The sequence below is a fragment of the Semicossyphus pulcher genome, unplaced genomic scaffold, assembly GCF_022749685.1.
Source record: "Semicossyphus pulcher isolate SPU_LCO1_2020_fin unplaced genomic scaffold, fSemPul1.0.p SCAF_20, whole genome shotgun sequence".
Taxonomy (NCBI): domain Eukaryota; kingdom Metazoa; phylum Chordata; class Actinopteri; order Labriformes; family Labridae; genus Semicossyphus; species Semicossyphus pulcher.
In genome coordinates this window covers 2294496-2312391 of record NW_027211694.1, presented here as the reverse complement: position 1 = coordinate 2312391, position 17896 = coordinate 2294496, and the positions used below count along the sequence as shown (strand labels likewise).

General features: G+C 41.9%; 1 protein-coding gene across 1 annotated transcript in view; it reads left to right on the top strand.

The window, feature by feature from the left end:
- LOC138599219 (plexin-B2-like) overlaps nucleotides 1-17896 on the top strand; it is a 180961-nt gene that overhangs the window by 146220 nt on the left and 16845 nt on the right. The window contains exons 12-28 of the mRNA XM_069670723.1: nucleotides 879-1044; nucleotides 1432-1543; nucleotides 1622-1733; nucleotides 2247-2348; nucleotides 2435-2527; nucleotides 5316-5403; nucleotides 5607-5770; nucleotides 7966-8114; nucleotides 8277-8412; nucleotides 12999-13135; nucleotides 13218-13394; nucleotides 13668-13779; nucleotides 15647-15856; nucleotides 15947-16030; nucleotides 16539-16634; nucleotides 17551-17687; nucleotides 17784-17884. Of these exons, the coding sequence (XP_069526824.1) occupies nucleotides 879-1044; nucleotides 1432-1543; nucleotides 1622-1733; nucleotides 2247-2348; nucleotides 2435-2527; nucleotides 5316-5403; nucleotides 5607-5770; nucleotides 7966-8114; nucleotides 8277-8412; nucleotides 12999-13135; nucleotides 13218-13394; nucleotides 13668-13779; nucleotides 15647-15856; nucleotides 15947-16030; nucleotides 16539-16634; nucleotides 17551-17687; nucleotides 17784-17884 (2176 nt within the window). The remainder of the gene's footprint in view (nucleotides 1-878; nucleotides 1045-1431; nucleotides 1544-1621; nucleotides 1734-2246; nucleotides 2349-2434; nucleotides 2528-5315; nucleotides 5404-5606; nucleotides 5771-7965; nucleotides 8115-8276; nucleotides 8413-12998; nucleotides 13136-13217; nucleotides 13395-13667; nucleotides 13780-15646; nucleotides 15857-15946; nucleotides 16031-16538; nucleotides 16635-17550; nucleotides 17688-17783; nucleotides 17885-17896) is intronic.

Here is a 17896-nt window from a genome sequence, read left to right as displayed (position 1 = left end):
GACAGCAGAATTACTTTTGGGCCCAGATAAATGAATCTTCTGCACATCTTAATTAGGGAGTGTGGGACTTTGTCTCTGTTGCAGGCCTTAGTTTGTGATTTTTAATCCGCTAAATCAGTTGGATTTTGGCTTTGACTCGTGCTGTTATATATTCTTAAAAACGAGGAGAAAGTCTCTGGTGAATTCATTGGGGAGCTTCTCTGTTACCTGAGATCAAAAAGTTTGAAATTAAAACTTTAGTGGTGAAATTAAAACGGTTGAGGTCAGCGAGGAGTAATGAGGAGCTGATGTTTGAAAAGGAAGAGTTGAATAGTAATTACAACTGCACCACACACACACACAGAGTCCTGTTTCCATCCCTTCAGAGGACATTACATCGAATTCAATTTATTTCCTGGAAACTGACCCTAACCATAACCGCCACTTGCCAAACCCTACCACTAAAATATCATATTCTCTAAAACCTGAAACCAACTCTAGTTGAGTTTTATGACTGATGTTATGTGGACTTCGGTTTCGTCTCCAAAAGGAACAACAATTCCCCACGAAGGGACTTTGTAATCAGGTGTATTTATGACATATTGCTGAATAAAACTAACAGAAATATTTGAATAAACCACAACCTTAAAGGTAAAAACTTGTGCAATGCTATAAATGTCTTGTCGCCAAGAAATCCCACGAAAAGATCAAACCCAACATGCTGGAAAACTTACTGATACTTTTGGACTTTAGCTCACACATCTCATTTAGTTATCTCTCTGCACTGTTGAGGTGTGAGGTGAAAATAAAAACTTCTCTAATTCCTCCCCTCTTCCTAACCCTCCCTCTGGTCGTCCTTCGTATCCCATTTTAATTCCACTCTTGTGCACTTCCTTTAGGTTGAGATCAGCATCCCCACCCTCCCCAAACTCCAGCAGTCTGACAAGCTGAAGTGTATTTTTGGAAATCACAGCAATGACGCCGTGATGGATATACACAACCATATACAGGTCACCTGTTTGCCGCCTGATCCTGTGGATATCCCACCCACTCTAGAAGGGAAGGGTAGGTTCACTCATGAATGACGTGCATGTTGTTGGAAGGTGCTATACAAATGCATTTGTCCTGGCGTCTGGAAGATTTGAACATAACTCCTTTTTTATTTATTTTTTACTCAATATTATACTCAATCAAATATTGTAATCTTTCTTTCTTATAGTTATTTACAAGTGTTATACATTTCTGTACGCTAAATATAAAGCTAAACATGCTAAAAGTTTGCTAAGTGTAGCGTAGCTTAGCTTAGCAAAGTTAAAAGACTGTTAACACAGGGAAACAGCCAGCCTGACTTTGCCTTGATTGCCTGTGAGACTAAACTGAGGGACCACATTTCTCAGTTTTATGTCTGTAACTGAAGTATCATTCTTGATGTATTTCTTTATCCTTTCCTAGACTATGTGTCCGTCCCAGTCAAGGTTATTGTGAATGAAAAAATCATGGTGGCCTCTGGAGACTATCACTTCTACAACTGTGCTGCTACAGTCAGGAAGAACCAGAACACACCGTAAGATGGAAAGACACAAACACATAGAAACACGCATAGTTGAATGACACACATCTTAAGAGTGTGTTCTGTCTTCAGGTGTATCGCCTGTGTGACCAGTGAATGGGGCTGTCAGTGGAACGCTCAGGGCCGCATCTGCAGTGACGAGGACGAGGCTGTGTTTGGAAGTCATATCGTTAAACCGCAACAGGTAACGTCTTTAGTTTATCTGTAGTGTAGAAAATATTTTACATTTTCTTTTGTATTATTTTTATGCTTTTGTAAAAAGTTTCCAAGTCTAAAAAACTTGGAAAACATTTCTAATACTTGACTTTCTGTGTTTAGATGCAAATAATATTAGCAATGCTACGACAGAAGCTAATCGTGGTTCCCAGAGAATTAATACGTTTAATTTTGCACAACCGTGAGGACAATAAATTGAGTAACTTACTCAAAGTTATGGCTGCTTTTATCTGTTTTATATCAAAGGTAATTGAGCATTTTAGGGACATGGACAATTGGTCAAAAAAAGCAGGACTTTTAAAGATGTTACTGTATTTTTTAAGAAAATTGTGACAGCCATTTTTTAACTTTATGGAAAAACATTGTTTGATGGGATGTTAAGGTTTACAATAAATACTAAAAATACTTGAATTTGTCTTAGGCTGATATTATTTTACTCGTGACATTTCCGCTTCTAACCGTCTTTCTGTCTTAAATGAAGCCTGGCAGTTGTCCTCAGTTTGAGTCTCCGGAGCCGCTGTTGATCCCCGTGGGTTATGATATCCCCATCAGCTTCCAGGGAAGAAACCTGGACATCTACAAGGTGAGATCTGATGAATAAGCATCTTACCATTTACACTCTCACCACATGCTTTATGGGCTTTAAGTAATGTCCTTTTCTATGTCCAGGGCCAGAGGTTCACCATCGGGACTGAGCTGATGAAGTATACAGAAGAAGTCAGACAGGTGCAGGAGTCAAAGTTCAAATTCACCGGTTATGAGGTCAGTATAAAGGAAATTGGACACCTACAAGTCAACCTAATTTAATGTGATACAAAGGGTAGATGTAAACAACATATTCACGTTACAGTATGAATTAATTTTATTGCCAAAATAGTGCGTTTTCACTCTTGATATTTGTCGATCAATGAGCAATAAAGCTGCCAGTAAATCAATCGAAAGCGTTTGTCAGGCGGTTATATTTGAACATTTGACAATCGCAATAATAAAGCAATAATAAAGCAATTCTTAAAGCATATAACAAACTGACTTTCATATTCTGTTATATGAAACATGAGCAGATTAAATGTGTTACAAGTTGAGTCACAGGGCAGAAAACAGAATTTGGGATGCTACACCACAGCTGGTATTAAAAGCACATCCATGACGTCGTAGCTTTTATAAATAACTGTATCTAAAATCGGAGCAACTGAGGAGATAAAAACAGAAAGTAATCACCCAGTTTGACTGTACAGTGCAGTTTTATTTGTTTTCTCCGTCTGCATCAAAGTACCTCAATTAAGCCCATTTTACCACTTAAGATTCACTCTCTGATTCCTTTTTTAGCTGCCCTGCAAAATGCCTTCATTCCCTCCACCCTCTCTGTTTATGTTCCAGAGCTCAGCTCTGAACGCTACCAGGCGTTATAACAAAATCAGAGAGTGTATCATTAATGATAATTGGACAATTAGGGAATCATTAGCAGCTAATTTGAGAGTAAATTTAAATGATTGGGATTCGGAAAAGGTTTAAAGCTCACTTCTTTTTGTTTTATTTTCTTTTAAAGTGGCTGATTTTGACTTGTTGTTTATATATTTTAATAGTTTTTAGTGTTATTTGTCTGTCACTTGTTTATTATGTTAGCTTCAGTATTGGAAGAAATATTATTACCCTTACTTAGAAGAACAATAGCTCTGTGAAATCACTCCACTACAAGCAGTCACAACCTTACCTAAGTAACAGTATGCAGAAAATATCAACAAAGTACTCATTGGACAGTAAAATTGTTTCTGCCAGTTGGTTTTCATTGTGTGTATAGTGTGTATATATGTATGTAAATATGTATGAAGTCTTTAAGGGCAGCACTTGACTTCAATTCCTCCACCGTTGAGCTCACAAACACCCATGTGTGTCTGGTGGCGCCTCCTAATGGCTAACACAGCAACATAAGGATTTTTCCTGAGTCACTGAAGAGCTAGATTAGTTAGTGTGTGTGTGTGTGTGTGTGTGTGTGTGTGTGTGTGTGTGTGTGTGTCACTTTTCTCTCTCTTCTTTCTAACACACCCCTCAGATTTTCCACTTTTCTGCCTCTATTGATCCTCACCTCATGCTGAGTCTGAGACTGCCAATATGCGCTTAAGGAGTGTGGTGTGTGTGTGTGTGTGTGTGTGTGTGTGTGTGTGTGTGTGTGTGTGTGTGTGTGTGTGTGTGTGTGTGTGTGGCACTGCTGATTCTCCTCTCATTATCTCTTGTATTTGTCTCTACATGATGCTCCTTACATCTCCCGCTATTTCTCCTCACACACGCACACACACACATTCTAAAGAAAAGCCTCCTATGATTTATGGCTTCAGGAGTGTGTGTGTTTGTGTGTGTTTCTGAATGTGTGTTTATGCATGTGCTTACTTTCAAAGCTCGTAAGATGCAAGGGAATTTGGTGTTATTTTGTGTTAAATGCAAGCTCGATGAATGGTAGGTGTGTGTTTACATGTACATGTATTACTGATGATGTGGGGACGCTATGACATTGTGGGGACTCGACATCCTTTTGAGGGCCGGTCCCCATAACGCCTATAAACCAAATTGAGTGTGAAGACTAAAATGCATACTTTTTGGAGAAAATTCTAGAAGAATTAAGTTTTGCTATGATGGTTGTTACTTACAGTCTTTGATTTTTGGTGTCCTCAGTGATCTCAATGGTACGTGTGTGTGTGTGTGTGTGTGTGTGTGTGTGTGTGTGTGTGTGTGTGTGTGTGTGTGAATGTAAACACATTACTCATGATGGGAGGACACTATGACATTGTGGGGACACAAAATCCTTCTGGGTGTCCGTCCCCATAACGCCAATAAACCAAATTGAGCGTGAAGATTAAAATGCATACCGTTCATTATTCAAGCATTTGAACCTACGCTGGCATAAAAATCCCAGAATGCAGTGCAGCTGTGACAACAACAACATGAAAGGCAGCTTGGGTCTATAAAGATTGAATTCATTGCAACTTTTTGCAGGCATGATAGATTTTTTTAGCCCCTTTTTCTAACGATTCGAGTACCTGCACGTACTTGGGTTTTTTTTGGTTACTTTTTCAGTCAATTTGTTCCTAATTACTTCCTATCATTGTTTTTAGTGTCTGTTTTAATTAGTGTTTGTAAAATGAATAGCAGATGCCTCGGGGAACCAACAGATGCAGCAGACAAGGACTTACACTAAGTCCTTGTCCTTGTTTTTAATATGCAGATTAACTCCAACTAACTTTCTAAAATGTTTTTTACTTGGTGAAATCATCGTGTGTAGACGCAAAGTTTAAGTTGTTGCAAGCCACACGCGGTTACCATCTCCAACCTGCAGGGAGGCGCTCAGGAGCTGACATGATATAACAAAAATACATACTACTGTTTACTGACAGAAAAAGTGTGCTGAAAATAGTTTAAATCATCTTTTTGTAGTGTGTAGTGTGAGATTTCAGACGCAGCATTGGTAAAGTTTCTAGGAAATGAATACAAGTTAATGCAGAGTCCCCTGAAGTGATGAAAACATGACTGTGTGTGTTTGTGTTGCGTGTTTGTGCAGTTTTCTTATGACAAGCAGCAGGAGGTGAACGTATCCTTCCATATCAAAGACAGAGACACTGAGAGGAAGATTGACAGCACCCTGACAGGTTGGTGTGTCACTTGTACAAAAACACACAATTTAAATCACACACACACACACACAGGAAGTCTCACTCAAATCAAAAAAGTGTGAAAGTGCAGTTATTACGCTGTTTGAGTTTTTGTCTCTTATTTCCATTTCAGTTCCAGCTGAATTATGCTAATAAGCTCTAACCTCTCTTCTTTTCTTCTCCTTCCGTCTCTCCGACAGTCGTGCTGTATAACTGCTCAGTGGGAAGAGAAGACTGCAGTCTGTGTAAACATGCCGACGCCAAGTACCAGTGTGTTTGGTGTGCAGCCACACGCACCTGTGTTTACCGCGAGCTCTGCCCGTCACCGCAGCCGGCTCAGTGCCCGAACCCGGAAATCACCGATGTGAGTCATTTCAAAAACATGAGCCCACATACTTTTATAAATAAGTATCAAACACAGTGTGAGCTTCTTTATGTGCAGGGAGCTTCTGTTGGATATTCATGATGTTCATGATGTGTCAGTGGTCACCTTCATGCAGGTTAATATGGCAGGTTTCAAATCAAAAAAGATGGGGCTGATTTCACAAGCTACCCGCCACTTTCACCTCGTCCAGCATCAAAACTAAAGTGATATTTACATTAATCTGTCTGTAAATATAATTCAGTAATTTTGTATGCTAATACTTTAGCATTTTAGCTTGAGTAAGTGTTTTTAATGGATGCTTAAAACAGAGTATTTCTACATTCTTGTATAGTAGAAGGGCTGCATGGTGGTGCAGTGGTCAGCGCTGTTGCCTCACAGCACGTTCGTTAGCTTCATTGTTGACTCTAAAATTGCGCGTAGGTGTGAAAGTGAGCGTGAAAGGTTGTCTGTCTCTATGTGTCAGCACTGTGATTGACTGGCAACCACTCCAGGTGTAACCCCGCCTCTCGCCCAATGACAGCTGGGATAGAGTCCAGTCCCAGCACGACGCTGAACAGGATTAGCAGCATAGAAGATAGATGGATAGTTTATAGAATATAATTCAACTATATAATTTTTTGTGTTGCATACGATAAAAGTTAGGCTTATTTTATAGCTAATACAATGTTTTATAACCTGCTTTATACTAGTAGATCATAATTCATACATTACATTTTTATTAATAATACAAATCTGGGCGCCGGCTTAGCTCAGCAGCCATATACAGAGGCTACAGTCCTCGATGCGGCGGCCTCAGCCCTTTGCTGAGTGTCATCCCCCACTCTCTTCGCCTGTTTCCAACGCTGTCCTCTCTCAATAAAGGCATGAAAGGCCAAATAAATAATTAAATAATAATAATAATAATAATACAAATCTGTAAAAGAACTAAACTTGACAAAATAAATATAGAAATATGAAGAATAAGATGGAATAGGCCTCTAGTTTTAGCTTAAAGGTCCTTTGTCGGTTTTAGCGCCCCCTGTGGACAAAGAAGTACCTATTATCTCTTTCCCGTTCTTGTCCTGTACGTGTGTAAGTAGAAAAATCTCCTCCTGCTTTCTTTAATCATTTAAGCATGTCACTCATCGAGAATCGTTACCGTGAAAAATGTAAACAAAGGCTGTTTCGCCCGCATGCTGTTAATCTCCTGACTGACACCTAACCCCGCAGGAGCAGTTACAGGCATTCAAAATATGTCATATGTCACTGTTGGTCTTGTTTGCTTTTGCAGGTTCATATAGATTCATTTCAGTCTGTTTCATAACCACCAAAAAAACCCTCACAGCAGCTTTAAGTCTTCAGATTTTACATAAAGACTTTAAATATTGTTCGACTATGAAAAACAAAGTGACATTTATTGAAGTATAAATCTATTGAAACGTGATGCACGCGTGTAGAGACAGACGCTGCAACACACAATGTGAACACCTTCACCTTTGGCTGCTTTATGAAACAGAGTGACACCTGAGTGTTTGTGAGAAGACGGAGGAATAAAGGATGAATAAAACCCCCCTCCCTCTGTTAGGATGGATGTGAGAGTAGCTGCATTAGTTCAAATCATTTCTAACCTTCCACATTCTCTCTCTGGAACAAAATCCATCCAGCTTTTCACAAACAGACAATTTCCCAATCAATCGCCTCTTTTCTCCAGCGGAGCTCGTCTTCCTCTCTCTTACATTGTGTTCACGGCTCTCCGTCTGTCGCTGCACAACTTTAATTTGTTTTCCCTGGAACATCAGTCATTCGTTTCACGCCGCGTCTTGATTTCCTTTTGGCCAGCAGCTGACTCGGTCAAGAGCTTCGAAGGTTTTTACGGAGAGGCAAGAAGACCAGAAGTGTTATATACATAGAGCAGCTGAAAGGGCTTCGAAGCATCATGTGGTCACATCAAATGGTGACTGCTTGTAGATAATTGGGTCTCTGCAGGCTTTTAAACTGAGCGTCATTGTGAGTGTTGTTAGATGTATTTCACAAAGCAAGGTGCAGGAGGATGACGTTTTAAGTGTTGCAACCGCAGCCTTCTCTCTGAACTAAATTGATCACTGGAGTGCAGGCCACATCTTGTAATAGATCTCTGAATGTAGTTCTTTTTGTTTGCTGTAATCTGTCGCCTCGTCCTCCCTCTCCTTCTGCAGATCATCCCTCGCTACGGCCCCCTGAACGGTCGCATCTCAGTGACGATCAAAGGCTCCAACATGGGAATAAAGAAGGAGGACATCAAGAAGATCACGGTGGCCGGAGTGGACTGTGTTCACCAGGGGGACAGATACTCCGTCTCCACCAGGTACAATCACAGACACTTTTGGTGCAAATAGTTTGGGCGTCGCTGAGCTTTTATCTCTATTCTCTGACATTTTTAAAGACCAAATTGTTGCTTGTTTATTGGATAAAATAATGAGCAAATCATCAGTTCCTGTTGAATCCCTTCCTCTCCGTCTGTCCTCAGTGTGGTGTGTGAGATCGGCCCGGCGAGGCGAGTCCCGCCGTCTGACATCCCGTTCGAGCCGACCCACAGCGGAGCGGTGGAGATCGAAGTGGAGGGAGGGAGGACGGGAAGATCTCAGGTCATCTTCACCTATCGGGTACGTCTGAATAGAACATTTATGGGAAAAAGAAGTGTTGTTGTTTGTAAGCTTAGTTTTGTCTGTCTGGTTGGTTGGTTTGCAACAACTTTTGGCCTTTTGAGTCTTGGTTAGGCCAAGAAAGGTACGTAGGATAGAATTGGATATTATTTTATTACAATCTGACAGATTTTTAGACGTGTAGGTCACAAATAACAAAGTTAATTTGATGGGTTTCATCGCAACCAAACCAGATGTATTTTAACAAGACTAGGTCAAAACCTCGTGTGTGGCTGCATCAGGTCAATGTGCGCTTTTGTGGGCAATGTGTTACAAGGAGTGTCCTGATGAGGCCGATGACGACGTGTTTGAAAGCAGGTGCGCGCTGCGGACGTAGGAGAGAACAGCCCCGCCTACTCCCTGAACAAAGTATTCAGAGCCGTATAGACAGAAGCTGTGTCCCAATCCAGGGGCTGCAGCCTTCGAAGGCCGTATTCGAAGGCCGATTGCGTCACAGAAGCGTGTCAAAGGCTGTCCCAATTTGAAGGCTCCTGCAGATGCGGCCGACAGATGCGTCCCCCGTTTCCGCGGCCACCCGCAGGATCCATCGGGTGCATCCTTCGCGGCCCACCGTATCCCAAGATGCATTGCGCGCCGATTCAAACGAGATAGCGGACTTTTAAACGGCCGAGGAATACACTTTAAAATGTAAAAGTTTTAGGTTTCAGCTCAATCGAATAGCTAGTGTTACACATGTTTAAGAAAACGAAAGGGCCCTTGAAACAAATTATCTTTAAAAAAAATAGGTTACTTACTTATGCTAGCTAGTTAGCCCACTAGCTTCCTGTTGCTAAGTGATGTTTGGTGACGCAGGGGTAGACCGACCGTCTCATTTCAGTTCGGCTTTAACGGTCTGCGCAGGCTATGATTGGAGCATCCTCCGCAGACTGCCTCCTTCGACTGGGACTGGACTGGGACACAGCTCGCGAGTCGCGTCAGTGGAGGTCCAATGTGGTTTTACCTTTAAGACCGTAAATCACTAATCCATCTGTTCTGTGGGATGATTCCTGTCTGCTCCTGTTTTAAAGATATGCTACGTAGTTTTTTTAATAACTAGTAGCATGAAGAAGCAGCGATACACATTCCTGACGCTGCTTTAAAGCTCCACCGTGCACATTTTAAAACAGCTCCGGTTCAGCAGTACAACATGCATCCTGTCAGCTCTCTCCTCTTCACATGTAATATCCAGGTGTGCTCACATCAGAAACTTCTCGTTATTAAAACTTCTGCAGCGAGCTCTTATAAACTGGTTAAATGTGTCATCCTGAAACCTGCAGGCTCTGTTTACACACGTCCTCAAAGTTTCTGAGGCAACACAGAACATTGTGTGACACAGCCACTTCAAACCCAGGAGATCAAATCCCAGTAACATTAGAAGCTTCATTACAAAGAAAAAGCACACAGCCTTCCTGCAGTGTTGTGCAGGGAAATCAGCTCCCTGAAGAAGCAGCAATGTGTGGAAATATCCCTCGCATACAAATGTACGCTGCTCCAAACTGTATCACACTTTTTAAACAACAAATATGATGAAAATAAAGATTCTCTGCTTTGTTTCTACGTCGAGGCTCAGATTTTCATCTCATATTTTTATTGAACTGATGAATTAAAGCAAACTGAGACCGAAATGACTCATTTATTTAAGCAGCCGTGTGTCTGTTAATTTCAAACATCCCTGATTAAGTCTTAAATTGCGTCCTCCTGTCAGAACAGAAATATTAGAGAGAATTTGCTCACCACTTTGTGATGTAATAACTTGTCAAAATGCCGGAGATTGCTTATTAAAGTTGGTCTACAGGGTAAAAACATTGTCACACAAACATTCGTAGGTGATATTTTCCTGCCTTGGAAACATTTTCACATAATTTGACAATCGTGGTCCAACAGAGAAACGATCAGTACTGTAAATTCATCTGCAACCTTTGCAGTAAAGACGCCAAAACATTCTCTGATTTTAGCAGCTCAGAAGTGAGGATCGGTTGCTTTTAAATGTTTACTTTGATTATCAACCGAATGTTTGGAGATTTCAGAGTAATAGTTACTGAAAATGATGAATATTAAAGATTTTGTAGCTGCCATATTAGCTCCTGAACATGCTTCACTGTGTCCAAGAGCTGGATGCTAAGTGTATCTCTCTGCTCTTCGGTGCTGATCAGTTAGCGTACAGTAGAAACAGCCAACGTGAAGGTGCCTTACTGTAAACCTGCATTCTTTCTAATGGCCAGCAGGGGGCGACTTCACTGGTAGTCTGTGAGAAAATGAGCCTACCTTTGTCTTGATTTACTTCCCCATAAACATTTTTAGTTTATGGTCTCAATCTTCAGTTTCAACACATTGTGATATTTATTCAGTAAATTACTCTGCTCTCATTGTACAAAACTGAAGCTAAAATAACTCATGAGCGGGCTCTGCCATCTTATGTTGGTGACGTCATTTGTGTCAAGAGTGTGTGCTGTAGAGATCGTATGAAGTGTCAAGTCCTGTGTCGGTCTGAAGCAGATATTCACGCTGATGGAAAGTTCTATGACTGTAGTGTTAGTGTTAGTGACGTCTCCTCTCGCTGTTCCTCCTCTACTCTGCTGCTCGGGAACAGAACGCTGCAGGAGCCCCATTTGTCAACAGAGCCGTCAATCATGAGGCCACACCCCCTTTTATAGCATCAAATCAAAAACAATAAACATAAATCAGCATGATAAGAACTAACTATAATGACAGAAACCATGTTTGAGAAAAATGTCTTTGATGTGTGTTTTGATTTTATACTTTGACTCATGTCCCATCTGTTAACATGGAGGAGGCGGGGCTTATAAGCTATGCTGCAGCCAGTCAGCAGGGGGCGATAGAGAGGGTTTGGACTCACTTTTAGGGAGCTGTCATGTCGGCCATCTTTTTACACAGTCTATTGATCATGCATTTGGCTCCACTAACAAAACTCATCCAGTAACTCTGAACTGGACTGTTGCTAAGACAACCAAACATCCTTCTGCACTGATGCTGCTCTGTGAGTGTCGACGTGTTTCACACCAGTTACATTGTGTTATGTCTGTTTGTGAGTTTCTGTCTGCTGACAGGTGCAATTCTGAGATACTGTTAATTAACAGAAATCAAAACACCTCTTGTCCAATCAGAATGCTTGGTTGTAACTAACTATTGTATAAAGAGGTTTATATCAACTGTTCTCGATGCTTAGGGTAACCGTGGTTGTTTTACTGTTCACTCCTGGATCTGCCCCCTCTTCTGCTGCTTGTATTGGTGACTTCTTGAACCTCCTCCACCGAGAGATCTCCTCCATCTCAGGTGAATCCTGCACCGTCTCTGGAGTGTGCTCTGCGATCTCGGGAGTGTTCTCGACCATCTCGGCTGATTCCTGCACCGCCTCCGGTGTGTCATCAACCATCTTTGGAGTGCCCCTCTTCTGCTGTTTGTATTTGCGGTGGCTTTTTGGGGTGACAGACTTCCTGAACCTTCTCCACAGAGAGATCTCCGCCTGCACCGTCTCTGGAGTGTCCTCTGTGATCATCTTTTCATACTGTCTATGAGTCCAACAGACCATAAAGCAAGGTGTGCTTTGGGCCACAGCATTTGCTAACCCCTTGCTCCTCTCCAGTTACACCCTCTCATCCAAATATGGTCACTTCTGCTGACGACCAAAAATGGCTGAAACGACCTCCTAATGCACATGGAAGCAAGTTCGACACGTAAATAGAGAAGTTAAAGGCTGTTGATTTCTGCCTTCTTCATCCAGGAGCTGCAACACACAACAGTCTGAGCTTTCTTCATCTCACAGATATATTTCAGTCAGCGCTGCCTCCTTTGCTGCTGCTCTGTTTGTGTGCAGCTTCCTACCAGGCAGACCTGTGATGAGTTTTGTCTCTCTTCGGGGATATTTATTCTGCTGTTTGCTTCTCCGTCTGCAGAACGTCGAGAACAAATCTGAAACACCAACAAACCAAAAGCTTAAGAGCGTCTCAGCAGCTGCACAGCGCTCGCTCGTGCTACGCTGATTTAGAAAACATTGTTTTATTTACACCTTTATTTATTTTTCTCTTCGCTCGCTTCCAAACAAGCACAGATAACTTCTTTTGCACACGGAGCTCGACTGCTGCGTCTAAACTCTCCAGACAGATTGACTTCTTAAATTTCAAAGCTGCTTTATCCTCCAGTGTGGAAGAGAATTAATGTCCCCTCTTGTTTTATTTGTCCTGCTGTTGAAAACCCTCGAACACAACCAGGAACAAGCAGCTGGTGGACTTCAGCTGCAGCCAACTCCCCCATGTACACTGATTTCTTTATTTACAGTATCTACGCTTTAGCTTGCTGCTCAAACACCCTGGGAGTTTTCTTCAGTTTAAAATGTGTTTGTGTTTTGATGTGTTTAAAGTGTTGCAGGACGGCAGTTTGAGCTCAATGAGCTCTGTTATAAGTTTGAACGTTTACTCTTGTTTTATGTGATTGGGAAGTTTTAACCACCTCCTGTCTTCCAGTTAGTGCCTGAAAGCGAGGCCGACAATTTTAGTACAAAGCACTGATGACGCATCTTATTCATGCAGGATCCAGAGCTACGTTCTGTTGAGCCAACGAGGGGTCCGGCAGCCGGGGGAACCGTCATCACGATCAAGGGAAACAAACTGAACACTGCGACCAAAGACGACGTCTCCGTTACTGTGGGAGGAGTTCCCTGCGAAGTGTAAGCGACGTAAATAATCTGGTTATTTTGTTTGTGTCATTAAAAAACCTCCGTTCACGGTCCTCCTCTCTCTCCTCTTCAGCCTGTCGTTCGAGGAACAGATCACCTGTAAGACGGGGAAGGTGCCGAAGGTGCCCACTGAGCCGTTCACGGTGACGGTTAAATACGGCAGAAACACGACCAAACACCTCCCGGACCAGTTTCAGTACTCTGAGAACCCCAAGATCACCGATTATTACCCCAAGGACAGCTTTGTCTGGTGAGTAGTCTTTACCAAGTTAGTTTGCATGTGCCAGGAGTTATGTTCTCTTTTCCCTTCATCAAATGAATCTTTGAAAATAAGGTGAACTGTCCCTTTAATGTATTTAAATCCCACTTTAAAAAACTACTTTTTTAACAAGTAAAAGTTTACAGACACAGTTTGTGATGTTAAATGAACGAAAACAGTAAAAACAGAAGATTAAAAGACTTCTTGAAGAAAGGTAAGAAACGTTCTGAACATGTGCTGGTTTGTTTGTTTGTGCGCGCTCAGCGGCGGCCGAAGGATCGTGGTGATGGGAAGCGGCTTTGACCTGATCCAGAGAGCCACCATGAAAGTCCTGCCCACGACCGACGAGTTCTCCCAGAACACCTCTCCTGTGGAGGTGAGTGTGTTTGTGTCGGGCGGATTAATCGAGTTTGGAGTTTGATTTCTATAAAAGTGGTGCTTCGTTTCCTCTCCAGGTGTCACACGCGCTCTTGTTTCACCTCTGCAGAAAGTTTGTTTTTCTTCTTCTGCTTGAAAATCTATTTTTCAATTTCACTTCAAAGAAAAGTTTTTCTTCTGTCAGATTTCTTTCTCAACTGGTTTTATTTTGTCCTTTTTTCTGACTCCGTCCAACAGTCAGAGGCTTTATGATTTCAGGTTTTTTTTTCAAGGTAACTCAGTATACCTGTCGGCTGTAACAGACCTGTGGTCCTCCCTTTATCTTGAACAGAACAAATGCTTAGAAAGTTGGTTTATTATTATTTTTAACGGAAAACAACAACAAGAAACAATATTAAACCTTTAAATAGGATAGAACTTTAATAAACAAAACCAACGAGGCGGATGACGGCTTGGTGGTAAATACACAAAGAAATTAGATTGATAAAGTTTAAATAATATAGGCCTACGTAGTAAAAAAAGTGACACTGGCAAACACTTTGGAACCAAGATAAAAGGGAAATTAATTCAAACAGGATCCAAAAAAACAGAATATAAAAGAAAAGAAAGCCTAACTCCAGGTTGTAAGCGACGATAAACAACAAAAATGCACAGGCTTAAAAGCCAAATAATGATAATAATGATGATAATAATATAGAGAGTAGAACATTTAAATTAGCAAACACTGTCGAACCAAACAAATATCGTAAACGAATGTGACAGTGACCTCGCTCTGACGCCTGCTGCTTCTCTCTGTGCTGCGGATGCTGCAGTTTCTAACTGTTGCAAGAACAGACATCGCAGCATCAAAGTTTTTCATTTGATTAACGTGAAAGCTGCTCTGATACGTCAAAACTGAATCTATAGGTTTTATTTCTATACGCCCAAAAAAGGCAAAACGACGGGGGAGTCTAGTGGGTCCCCGCTCCCCAGTAATAAGCTACATTTCAGCCATAGACGTGTGTATCTTTATATACAGTCTACGGTTTCAGCACTGTGGACAGTGCCACACCTATGCGTGCTCTGAAGCTCTCTCTCTGTCTCTTTATAAAAAAAACTAAATAGATTTAAAATGCATCTCAAATAAGCAAACAAATGAGAGTTGCTGCAATGGAAAATGTTTGTTAATTTGTGAAGGTCCCGTGGACAAAGCTCTGCACCGTCTGAGCTGAGCGTCTACGTCCTCCCCTGCCTGGAGGGAGTACCTTCCAAATGTCATTCAATGAATGGATGAACTGAATGGATTAGTCACTGTGACCTCACTACGTCGTGTAAAAACTCACAAAACAAAATATTTTAGTAAAAGCACAACATCGTCTGGCTGTACATCAGTCTGCAGCTCCAGCTGACACAGAGTCAGGAACCTGACGCAGAGAAAAAAGAGGCGACGCTTCGATTTCACCGCTGAACAGCTCCGAGTGACAGAGTCTCTCAGGAAAGATCCGCTGCAGGGGAGAGGAGGCGAAGTCGTTTTATCGTCACTTCATCAAAAGCTGTCTGTCTGAACAGGGAGGAGAGAAGAGGGGGAGAGAGAGAGGAGTGCAAAGACAGAGAGAAGTAAAAAGACAACTATTTAAAGCTGCAACACCCTCCTTCATGTTTGTGTCCACCTGATGAATGTAGGTCCAATCTCTCCTTGAGCTCTGTTTTTGGTCTCCTCCGCCACCTCCCGGGGGAGATATCTGCCTCTTCAGCTGCTAGAGAAGCACTTTGTTCACCAGCTTCTCTTTATCTGTGTCTGTCTGCTGTTCTCACTCTGAACAACAACACCATCAGAGCCGCTGGAGTGAACTAAAACAGTAAAGTTGTGGGCCTGTGTCTCTCAGTTCGTCCAGGAGTCCAAGTCCAAGAACGACACCGTCCTGCAGTTTGACTCTCCTCCGGTGAACTGCTGCCTGGACGTTCAGTCTCTGAGGACGGTTCTCCACCTGGACAACGTGCAGGAGGACCTGAAGGGCTTCGACTACCACCCCGACCCCAGCTTCAACAAGCTCTCCAAGAACGTCATCACCGAGACCAGCATCATCATCGTCACTGTGAGCACGGACGGTTAAAAACACACCTACGCTCACTCTTTATCTCTTTTCCTGTTGTGTTCACTCTCTGTTTTTCTTTGCGCTCTGCAGGGTCGAGGTTTCTCCAAGGCGATGACGGCTAAAGAGGCTCAGGCGTATGTTGGAGATGCATCATGTACCGTCAACATACTGCAGGTAAAGAGCTCAGGGAGAAATACGGGAGTGTGTCATGGTTGTGAAGACAGACCTGATGTTTTATTAGTCGCAGAGTTTATCCCACAAAAGCTGGACTTCTCTCCACTTTCAGCTCTGATCAAGTGTTTTCAGATGTTCCTAAAAACATAATACCTAAAGTGAATGCATCATGAGGAACAAGGTGATGTCTTTTAGGGAAAGGATAGATAAACATACTGCAAAGTATGTTTGTAAGTACTGTAAACACCAGGCTGCAGTGTTCTGTTCCTCCCTCGTGTCCCTCAGTGTCTCTTTCTTCCAGTTAGGACATTATTAGACCTTAAATCATACAACACAATTACACAGTCACTCCTGGGCTCTAAAATAAAGGGTTCACCTCTATTTGATACCAGGGTAAAGCTGTAAACATGAGTTCAGTTCATCTTGGTGACTCTTTCCTTCTTCTTCTTCTTCTTCTTCTTCTTCTTCTTCTTCTTCTTCTTCTTCTTCTTCCTGTTGACGTTCACAGGATGATAAGTTGATCCTGGAGGCGCCGTCGTCTCAGCCCAGATCCAGATCCAAACGCCAGCGCAGAGACACGACCAACGACCTGCTGGAGCTCGTGGTAAACATACAACACAATTTATGTTACTAACATGTCCACCGACGGGGTTTAAACAGCTGTGAGGCTAAAGTTACAAAGTCATTAGCTCTATTCGGACAGTATGAACAGCGATGAGAGGAATATTATATTCACTCTGCTCCGCTGTAGTTTGAGTCATTGTTCCAGACAGGAGTTTTAACCATCAGGAAACGACATAATACGGTCTGTGATGGACATAGACATTCAAGAATTAGAATTTAAGGTGTTATCTCCCATATCAATCAAAAATAAGTGACTAAAAATCTGCTTGGATATCAAAGAAAAAATCCCATTCAGAACTCCCTTAAGAATCAGCACGTTTTAAGTTTTCTTCAGTATCAAAATAACCCAGTGACAATTATCTGTAAACCAATGTGTGCACTGCAAACAGTAACTGCTAACAGCTAATTCGGCTCATTTTAATAACACAAATGAGCCAAAATGTAGATAAATATAAGCGACATAATCAGGGCTCAGTTTAAACTTCCTCCCTGTCGCTTACGTTACATTAGCTCGTCTTATCTCTCGCTCTTTGTGGTTTTAATGTTTTTTCTTTCACCAAGTTAGTTCTTAAATAAGCTTATTTAGCGATGTTAGCTTCAAGAAATTCTTTTAGCTTACAAGTTTAACCTCTTTAATCTATATGAATCACCATATATTATAACGGAGCAGACGTGTTAATGATGTTACATTTAATTTTATTTCTTCTTAGAAAGAAACTTAACACAAGTTATTTGTTTAAAAGTGTTTTTTAAATCCCCAAAGTTCACCCCAGATCCAAATGTGTCCAAAGATACCAAATATGCCAACTTGAAATAAAAACAAAGGTGCATAAAATGATGCAGAAGACACATTAGACATGACTCCAATTCACCGTCTTAACTCTGTCTCTCTCCAGGTGAAGTTTGGTAACGGCGAGTGGATGGTGGGTTCGGTCTACTACGCCAGGAAAGACGACATTCCTCTGGCGATAATCATCCCGGCCGTCATCGTACCGATGCTGCTCTTCATCGCCATCTCCGTCTACTGCTACAGGTTTAAACACTTTATTGGATTATCAACGAGAAATATGTGCAGACACATTTGTTTTCCTGTGTGCTGATGTGTGTACCTGTCTGTCTGCACTAACAGGAGGAAGAGTCAGCAGGCGGAGCGCGAGTACGAGAAGGTGAAACACCAGCTGGAGAATCTGGAGGAGAGTGTCCGAGATCGCTGCAAGAAAGAGTTCACAGGTACACACTCAC